The following is a 9,949-nucleotide window of genomic DNA, read 5'->3' as shown; positions in this document are numbered from 1 at the left end:
GGAGGTGCTCCACCATAATTTCTTGCCACAATCCTGCTTGCCAGAATAGTAGCATAATTAGGAGGAGCAAGCTTAATGAGCTTTTTGGCAAGGCCTGTTCCAACAGGAATTTCATCAGGATTCAGAGTCTTATGATCTCCATACATTACTTCTCTCACAGCAAACTCTCTCAGACGCTTGATTCCCTCAGCTATTGTGGTCCAAGGCTTAGGGTTCCATGGTAAATCATCTCTGCTGGGGTACCTCAGTGAGACTGCCAGTAGGAGGCGTGCCCACAGAGAAACTTTACCAATGCACTTGCCTAGGTGCCTGTCTATGCCTGTATCCTTTGAGAGCATCCCCAACTGAGAGGCCGACTTGTCACCTACCACCAATGCTGGGGCTCCCATATCAAAACACCTGGCTAGCCAAGACAGGACTGGCTCATTATCTCCTCTGATGTAATCCTTCCTCACATGTCTAATTTCCTGTCTGGGTGCATTAGCTGACTGTATGTCATCCTCATCATCATCATCATCATCATCATCCTGAGGTCGCTGTCCCCATAATCCTATTTTAATCCTCCGTTGAATTTCTTTGAGTTCAGAGGCACTACCAGCAGTTGCTAATCTACTAGGGTCTACATCCTGACCTACATCTCCATCATCCATGTGGGGTCTCAAGAGGTCTACCAGAGTTTTAAGGCTAACCCTCTCTTCCTCATCAGAAGGATCTTTCTTAACAGAGGGACCCTGAGTAGAAGGACCCTCATCTCCATCTGCACCATCTCCTGCAGCATCTGCATCTCCTTTACGCTTTCTGGTTACAGTGGCCACCAAATTTACTGGCTTGGTTTTCACATTCACAGCAGAGTTGGAAGAGCAAGTAGCCTTATGTCTTTCTTGATACAGTGCTATCAGTAGCCATATGATTATTCCAAGAAGCAACAAATTTAAGATTAAGGCTAGTACAAGATATCTAAGGTACCACTGGTTCCAAGGACCCTCTGTAGTTGTAAGAGGAGTAACAAACTCATATGTGTCTGCTAGCAGATCCATAGTTGAGTTACCATAGCTTCTTAGCCCAATAAGACCATAACAGAATTCACCAACATTCAGTAACTTGTTCTTAACCCAAAGAAACGACTTATATGCCACGTATCTCACAATCTTGTCTATCATGCAGGAAACAGCCCATCTGTAGACAATCACACTGATAACAGAGGAAATAAAATTACTCAAAATCCAAAACAGCTTCATTTTGCTTCCTAATCTGAGCAGAAATAAATCAAACAAGCAATCGAGCCCCGAGTTGGAGCGCCAAAAATAAAAAGTGTGTCGGTGTGAGCTGAAATTCCCCCCCCACCGACAATAACCAGGCTAGCTCAGTCTGGAAGCAAATGAAAAGCTGTATTTACAAGCAGAGTCTAAAATCTACAATGAAATGCAATGAATATATACAAATATACAAAATTCACAACATTCACAAATATATACAATCAACAGAAAGAGCACAATCGATCTCCCTTTGCTTCCCCCCAAGGGGACCCTCCCAAAGGGGCCTCTCTCTCCCAGGAGCTTCCCCCCCAGACCCCCCTGGACAGTGAAGCACAGTTAGTTAAGCAGAAAGTTGTTAACTTAGCTGCCAAGGTCAGTACGTGTTATCTTCAGCCAGAAGAGAAGAAGAAAACAGCAGCCAGACAGCCCAGCAACTGCCCCCACTGCCGAACACAGAATGTGCCGAATGCCTACTTTGTTTTGGGTAATAGTTCTTAAACATTTCTATCTATCCAATGGAAGTGTTTAGAACAATCGTTATTTTGCTTTCTTACACCCAATAGTGACTTATTTACATTCTTTCACTTTCTCTGTTCTGAACTTTGCAAGGAAAAATTAAAAAGACAGTTTCAAACCATCACAGTCCCCTTTGCCCAGCTCTCCAGACTGGTCACGGCTCACTGGGTGGCAGCTCCTGGCAGAGCCCTGTGGGGGGCTCTGAGTGCCTCTTCAGTACCCCTGTGGCTGGAATTGTGGTGTTCCAGTGCAGGTCTTTGCCCCTGCACACACAGCTGCAGGCCCCTGGGTGCCTAAGAGCTACTTCCCACCCTTAGAGCAGACAGGAGCCAAGAGACCTGCTGAAAAATAAACTTTATTTACACTTGAAGAGCAGCTTCATGTGCAAAGTGGTGTCACAGGCAGGCAGACAGCAGGACTCCTCTGGCTCCCCAGCCCTCACCCCAGCTGAGCCTGCTGCAGCCTCTTTCACAGACTGCACTGGGTTGGAAGAGACCCTCCAAGGGCATCCTGTCCAGCCCCTTGCAGGCAGCAGGGACACCTCCAGCCAGAGCAGGCTGCACAGGGACACAGCAAGGCTGAGCTTGGATGTCTGCAGGGATGGGGCACATCAAGGCAACCCACCTTGAGCTGCTGCATCTGGAAGAGGTTCCCTCAGCCTCTAAGGGGCTGAGGATGGAGAACCACCCATGTCCCCTTGCATGCCTTGGAGAGCAGGAGTGGCTTCCTCCCTCCTCCTGGAGGCCAAAGTTGGTGTTCTGGAGCAGCAGCCTGGGCAGGCTCTGGCCTGCTGCTGAAGGGAAGAGCGAGGGGGTAGGGCAGGGGGGTGGCATCTGCTGCTGCTCTGGGCTCTTGGCACCAGGAGCAGCCCTTGAGCCAGGTGGACACAGCCAAGTGTCACCAGCAACCCCCACAGCCTGGGTGCTTGGCTTGCAGAGGTGTGGAGGTTGTGGAGCTGTGGGGGTCAGCAAGCTGATCAGCCAGGAGCATCTCCAACTTCAGCTGGGCCCACAAACACCCAGCCTGTGGCCAGCACAACTCTTCTGGAGCCATGTGTGGTCCCTGCCAGGGCCTTCACAGATGTCCCTGCTGCCAAGGGACAGGTCAATCTCAGCTCCCAGCCAGCTGATGCTCCCCAGTCCTCCACTCCCCTGTGGCTGTTCCCTGCCACCAGAGGAGAAGCAGTGGCTGCCCTGAACATGCAGGGTGAGTGCAGCACTGCCTGGGGGTGAGGGAGATGCCACCTGTGTGGCCTCTGCTCTTGCTCAGTGTGAAGGGGGCTCAAGAACATCTGCTGCAGGAGGGCCTTGGAGAGGAGAAATCCTGGCTGTGTGCAGCTGGAGAGAGTGAAGAGGGAGGTGGCTGTTGATCACAGAATGGTGTTGGATGGAAAAGCTTTTTAAGATCACCAAATCCAACCCTTCTCTAACTCTGCCAAGGCTGGGGCTAAGCCATGGCCCTCAGCACCACATCTTTGACTCTTGGAAACTCCTTCAGGGATGGAGATTCAGCCACCTTCCTGGGCAGCCTGGGCCAGAGCTTCAGAACCCTTTCAGTGAAGAAGTTTCTTCTTATGTCCAACCTAAACCTCCACCACTGCCCTGTGCAGCCTGGGTCAAGCCTGGACAACCATCTCTGAGGAAGAAATTGTTCCTCATGTCCAACCTAAACTTCTCCTGGGGCAACTTGAGGCCTCTTGTCCTGTTGCTTCTTCCTTGGGAGCAGAGCCCAAGCCCCACCTGGCTCCAGCCTCCTCTCAAGGAGCTGCAGAGAGCAATGAGGTCTCCCTCAGCCTCCTCTTCTCCAGGCTCAACACCCCCAGCTCCCTCAGCTGCTCCTCTCCAGCCCTCTTCTCCAGACCCTTCCCCAGCTCTGTTGCCCTTCTCTGGACCTGCTCCAGCCCTCAGTGTCCTTCTTGCAGTGGGTGGCCAGAACTGAACCCAGTACTCAGCTGTGGCCCTGCCCCTGCTGGCCACACCATTGCTGATCCAGGCCAGGCTGGTGGCTGACCTGGACACTCCCTGGCTCATCTTCAGCCAGCTGATGACCAACACCCTCAGGTGTTTTCTCTGCTGGGCAGTTTTCAACCACTCTGTCCCAAGCCTGAAGCCTTCATGGGCTTGTTGTGACCCATATGTTGTGGTGCCTTGTTCCACATCAGCAATGAGGGTGGAGAGGTGCAGAAGCAGCACCTTATCAGGATGTCTCTGGGAGGTTTCAGGGTGTGGGAGGGTTCTTGAGAGTGTGGAGATGATGCCCTTGACTGGAGCAGGGCTGGCACGGCCCAGGGTGCAGCGGGGAATGTTTGTTCATCCAGTGGATGCCAGCAGAGGTAGCTGATAGTGTTCAGGCAGTGGTAGAAAGCAGCAGGTGCATCTCAACCAGGCCAGGTGAGGCTCTTCTGAGGGTGCAGCAATGTCTGGTGAGAGCTGGGGTGCCTGCCACCCCCACGGCCCACAGCAGGGCACATCCCCTCTAGCAGCTCTGGGGCTCTCACGGTGGCACAGCTGAGAGAGTGGTGCCAGGCCAGCTGTCCCTGGGACAGGGGTGCTACTGCAGCACAGCTTCCCATGGCCTGCTGCCCTCCAGCTGGGCCACCGCAGCCAGCAGCCCTTCCCATGGCTGCATGGGGCTGGGTGCTGTATCACTGGGTGCAGCAGAGTGCTGGGTGGTCAAGCTTCCAGAGCTGCCACTTCTTCCTCATCTCTGACTTCACCTGCCATGGTGGGGGAGGGACACTGGGATCTTGGCTTGGGCTGTGCCCTCCCTACAGACCGAGCAGGCAATGGGGGGGTAGGGTAGCAAAGCCACCATGCAGAGCAGAGCCAAGCCCCAGCAGCAGGAAGAAGCTGCAGCAGGTACTCACCTCCTTGTTGGCAAAGCAGTAGAGCATGGCCACCAGGAAGCCCTAGAGGGACAGCAGGGGAGTGAGCCCCACCACCACCCCTTCTCTCATGGCTGGGGTGAGCTTAGTGACCCCAGGCCACTTCTGGGTGCTTTGGGGGCTGAGATTCCCCTGTCACTGCTGCCCCAGAGCACAGGAGGCACCATCATGGCTCCTCAGCACCAGGGCTGGTGGATTTTGTGTCCCCCTCCTTGGTGCCCCAGCCTGTGTCTGGGCTCAGGGACAGAGAAAGCTGGAAGAGGGACGCCCCTCCTGCCCCAAATCCTGCTCCACAGTATGCCCAGGGGGGTGAGGACATGTCATGCTGCCACCTCACCTGGAAAGAGTTGAGGAAGAGGGTGAAGAACACCTTGATGTAGCGCAGGACGCCTGAGGTCTGCTCATCAGTGGCGAAGATGAAGATGACCTCATGGATCCCAAAGAGGGGGATCAGGGTGAGGGTGGCTTTGGCAAGCCTGGAAGAGGATAAGGGCACCCCTCTGGCAGCGAGTGCTGAAGGGCTGGGGCACAAATGCAGACAGGGACAACATCCTGGTTCGCCTCAGAGGGGTCATTTCATGGTGTGGAGGGGAGCATGGAGCTAGTGCAGTCCCAGGAGCAGGGAGGTCCCAGGGCTGGCTGCCCCTCCCCCCTGACTCACCGCAGCTTGTAGTCAGCGTAGCCCTTCTGGTCAGCACGGAGCTTGGCCAGGATCACCTTGAGGATCCTCATGAAGATCAGCAGGTTGATCTGGGAGGGGGAGACAGTGCAGGGGCACACGCACCCCAGCACCCCCACCCCTCACAACCCTCCCTGTCTGTGACAGGCACCCTTGGAGGTTGTGAGAGATGACACCCTCCTGTACTGCCAACAGTGCTGGGTCCCCAGAGCTGCCTTTCACCCCTCCCACCATCCTAAAATCACAGCTAGGAAGCATCAGGGACTACCTCCAAGCCCATTCTCTGAGGCTCAGCATAACCTCCCCCAGCATGGACCCCCCAGAACCTGAAAGACGATGCCTTGGTGCCAACCCCTCTCTCCCAGCTCTACTGGGAGCTTCCTGGGGGTCGCTGCCCCCCACCCCACGGCCAGGAGCCAGGGGCCAAGGTGATCCTGTCCTGGAAGGCATGGTGCTGGCCATGCCCCTACCATGGAGGCCAGCAGGATTGGGATGCGGATGATCCACCAGTAAGCCATGTTCTGGTTCAGCGCCCAGCACCTGCCCGGGGCACGGGGAGCGGCATCAGCACACCGTGCCCACTGCAGGATGACCATCAGAGCATGCCAGCCTTGTCAGGCAGGGTCAGGGACCTTCAGCAGGCTCCATCCCATCCCCCAGCTGAGCCCAACTCCCAGTCTGGGGCTGAGCATCCAGCTGGGATCCCCCCAGCCCTCCCCACTCACTCCACATTCTCCTTCAGGTATTTGGCAGCCATCCAGGGCACCACGAACACCACAGGGGTCCCTGCAAGTCACACAGCACAGCCTGTAAAACCCAGCACCCACCCGAGCTCAGCAACCAGCCCTGGGGCAGGGGACACCGTGGGGACACCAAAGGTCAAGCCCCCACCCTACCCCCTCCCAGGGCCAGCTTGGGCCCCGGCACTCATAGTAACCATCCCCATCCCCTGCCCTGCCGCTCGCCCCACTGGCCCCTACCCCAGCCCAGGTAGAGGTAGAGCCTGTAGTAATTCTTCTCGGAGAAGACAGCCCCGATGAGCAGCTTGTAGAGGTAGACAGCTTCCACCAGGAACCAATAGTGGTTGGCCAGGATGCAGTACTGCATCAGCACCTGCGCTGCACGGCAGCCCAGCGCCGCCTGCCAGGGGACACCACCGTGGGGCCAGCTGTGTGTCCGTGGGGCCTGAGCACCTTGAAAGCTCAACTAAAGAGGCTATGGGCACCCCAAGAACTTGTCCATCAACTGTCTGGGCACCCCAAGAGATTGCCCACTGGGTGCACTAGTACCCCAAAAGTTTACTAAGAGTGTGCAGGGACAGCATAAGCACCCCAAGAGCTCATCCATCAGGTGCATGGGCAGCAGAGGCACCCCAAAGGCTTGGCTGCTGGGTGCTTGAGCACCACAAGAGCTTGTCCTTTGGTGCACAAGCACCCAAAGGGTGCAGCTACCTTGAGAGCCTACTTAGAGTGCACACAGGCAGCATAAGCAACCCAAGAGCTCCATGCACCATCCATCAGGCCTATGTGCAGCATGGATATCTCAAGAGCTCAGATACTGCATGCACAGGCCCCCCAAGAGCTCACCAATGGGGCATGGGCACTCCAGGTGCTTGCTAAAACCTCATCCATCATGTTCCTGGGCAGCAGAGGTACCCCAAGAGCTCACCCACTGGGTGCCTGAGGCTGCATCGGCACCAGCACCCAGCTGCCCATCCCAGCTGCCCGGAGCAGCACTTGCCTGGTGGCTCAGCAGAGCCTCCCAGTCAGCCACCTGCAGCACCTCCACGCCCCAGTGCCTCTCCAGCAGTGCATCCTTCACCAGTACCGAGGCTGCCCGCAGCCCAAAGGAGGCAAATAGGTTGGCGTGGATGTAGTTCCTGGTGCAGTGCAGCTTCCTGCCAAGAGCCAGGGTGCCAGGGGAGCAGGGTGGGTGACAGGGGCACCCCTGGCTAGGAGGGATAAGGGGCAGGACTGTGCCTGCCCTGGTTCTCCTACCTGCAGAAGGTGAGGACGAGCAGGGCAGAGATGAGGGTGAGGAGAGACAGCACATACCCCACGGTGTACAGCACCTTGAAGCTTGCCAGCAGCCGCCAGGCACCCTCCTGCGGGCGAGCACTGCACCGCTGAGCCCGGAGGAGCGGCACCCACCACATGCCCTCAAGGGCAGGGCACTCACCTCTTCCATGGTGGCTTCCAGCTCCTCCTCACACTGGGAGTAGTCGCGCCAGGGCTGGCTGCCGTTCACCGTCTCCCACTGCCCGTCGGCGCCGCAGCGGCGGCTCACCAGCCCGTGCCTCACTGCGGACAGGGAGCAGCGACCGCTCACCTGGGGTTCCCCGAGCCCCTCTTCTCCTGGCATCGTGGCTCAGACCCTGCTCAGCCCTGGAAACCCTCCAGCGAAGCTCTGCAGGGTATGATCCAGCTCTGCTCCACGCCCCGTGTGTCTCCTAACCCCCATGTCTGCTCACGGATCCCTCTCCTGCTGGCAGTGGCCAGGAAGGGAACCCCCAAAACCTGTCCCCAAGCCCGCATGCTCTGGTTCCCAGCTGCAGGGTGCAGAGGGTCATTAGCACCTTTCTCAAACCAGGGCAGGTAGAAGGGGCAGGAGATGTTGACAGCGGTGCCGGGGCTGCCGTCGGGCCAGCAGGCGTACATGTCGAACGTCCGGTTGCAGAAGAGCCCTTCCCAGAGCAGGGAGAGCGGGGAAAGCCGATGGTCAGTTGCTGTTGGCATCACCATATCCCTCCCCACCATCCCAGCCCTGCTGCGGGGCTGGCATCACCCTGAATCACCCTGGTGTCCTACACCAGCCTCAGCCCCCGGGGAGATCTCAGCACTGGACATCCCATCTGAGATGCGAAGGCACGGAGCCGGTTCCCTGGCTCATCCCTCCGGAGCTGACCAGGGTGGCAGGTGCTGGAGAAGGGATCAGACCCAGCACCCAGCCCCTGCTATCGCACACCTGAGCTGAGGCACAGGGGGTTACCTGCCGGGTAGGGCTCGCTCGCCATCCTCCTCAAGCATTCGTCACGGTACTGCAACCACTCTTCAAAGGTCTTCTCCAGTACCTTGGCTCCGCCGTGCTGCAAGCCCAGAGCTGGGTCAGAGCCTCCAGCCAGCTGCCATCCTGCCCACCCCACCCTGGTGCCCAGCAGCTCCCCAGTCCAGCTGCCTGCACCCCCGGTGAACAGCTGCCTGTGGCATCCTTGATACGGGCAGGACCAGGCAGTGATGACAGGACCAAGCCCGTTCCCACAGCCTGGTAGTGCCAATCCCACTGCCCCGCGGCCAGCGCAGCTTGTCCCTTACCGGCGCCGAGGAGAACAGGCACATCCAGGAGATATGGATGAAGCTCTGCCAGGACCTGGACCCCAGCATGTCCCTCATGGCTGCCCCTGCCCAGCGTTCCCAGTGCCAGGGAGTGTCCTGGGCTGAGCTGGAAACCAGGGTCCTGAGTGGGAGGTGGAGGCACTGCTCTGCCAGCTGTCCACGCTGGTGTGGAGAAGATGGGCTCCCCGAGGCAGCAGAGGAGAACTGAGGTGCAAGTGCCAGCTGCAGGCATGTCCTGGGCTGTTACTTCTCTGCTGGAGCCAAAACCTGGAAAGCACTGGGCAGAGCAGCCGGGGCAGACTGGACCCCAGCTTGGCCAAGCCTTCAACATCCGTTGGAATGGCAGCGAAGCAAAAGCCATCCCGGTACCCGCTGGGACAGCCCCCGGCCACCGCTGCCTATGGCTGGCACCACATGGGTGCCCTTCGGCCACCAAGCCCCGAGAAGGTACACAGGGGGACAATCCCAGGGGAAGGCGAGGAGCCTTCTCCGGGGGCTTCCCCGGGACCCACCACCCCTGCCCCCTGCCTCCGCCCCAAATCAGGTGCTCCCCATTACCTCCTGCTCGCAGAGACCCCCCCGCACCCTCCTGCATCCCCCAGCCGGGCGGGCCTGAGTTGCTTCCGCCCCTTGCGCACCTGCACATTCCGGGGGTGCAGGGGGGAGAAGAAACTCAGGACCCCCGCCCCCCTTTCCATCGCTCCAGGCTGGACGGCACCACCCCCGCCCCCAACTTCCAGCAAGGACCGCGGGGCTCCCGGGCTGAGCCGCCACTTTCCCTAGCCCGCTTACCCTGCGCAGCCCCGGTGTCCCCGGCAGCCCCAGTATCCCCGGCAACCCCAGCGCCGAGCCCCGAACACGGCGGAGATCCCGCGGTGTCTGAGGCGGGGCCGCCTCCCTCCAGCGCCGTGCCCCTACTGGGGTTGAGGGGGGGAATATGGGGACGGCACCGCCCCCCGGGCTCGGGCCCCCCCCGACGGGCAACGGTAGAAGGGGTGGGGGTCTGGGTCCCGCCGCTCCCGTCCTCGCCGAGCTCCAGCACGGCCCCCACCGAGCCCCCCGCTGCATCACATGAGGATGGGGTGAGGGTCCAGCGCTGCTGCGAGTCCCATATGGATCACAAGGGGACAGGGATGAGGGTCCAGCCCTGCCAGGGCTTCCCGGTTGCATGACTTGAGGATGGGGGTGAGGGTCCAGCCCAGGGTCCCTGCTTGCATCACACAGGATGTGGGTCCAATGCTGCTGGCAGTCACTGGCTGGGTCACACACACAGAGGTACAAG

At 58.6% G+C, this 9,949-nt stretch overlaps 1 protein-coding gene across 1 annotated transcript; it reads right to left on the bottom strand.

Annotated features, from left to right (window-relative positions):
* Nucleotides 1-4,416: 4,416 nt before the first annotated feature.
* On the bottom strand, nt 4,417-8,724 carry LOC128974516 (glucagon receptor-like). The gene is made up of 13 exons (XM_054391165.1): nt 8,647-8,724; nt 8,324-8,420; nt 7,911-8,018; nt 7,514-7,635; nt 7,333-7,439; nt 7,076-7,232; nt 6,316-6,475; nt 6,061-6,121; nt 5,806-5,875; nt 5,318-5,406; nt 4,994-5,132; nt 4,639-4,680; nt 4,417-4,488 (listed from the first exon to the last, which is right to left on the bottom strand). The coding sequence occupies exons 1-13, from the start codon at nt 8,722-8,724 to the stop codon at nt 4,417-4,419; spliced, it is 1,302 nt and encodes a 433-aa protein (XP_054247140.1).
* Between the last annotated feature and the right edge of the window lie 1,225 nt (nt 8,725-9,949).

This window comes from Indicator indicator, chromosome 22, assembly GCF_027791375.1.
Source record: "Indicator indicator isolate 239-I01 chromosome 22, UM_Iind_1.1, whole genome shotgun sequence".
Taxonomy (NCBI): domain Eukaryota; kingdom Metazoa; phylum Chordata; class Aves; order Piciformes; family Indicatoridae; genus Indicator; species Indicator indicator.
Note: the sequence above shows the minus strand (reverse complement) of the source record. Positions and strands in the feature narration are given on the sequence as shown.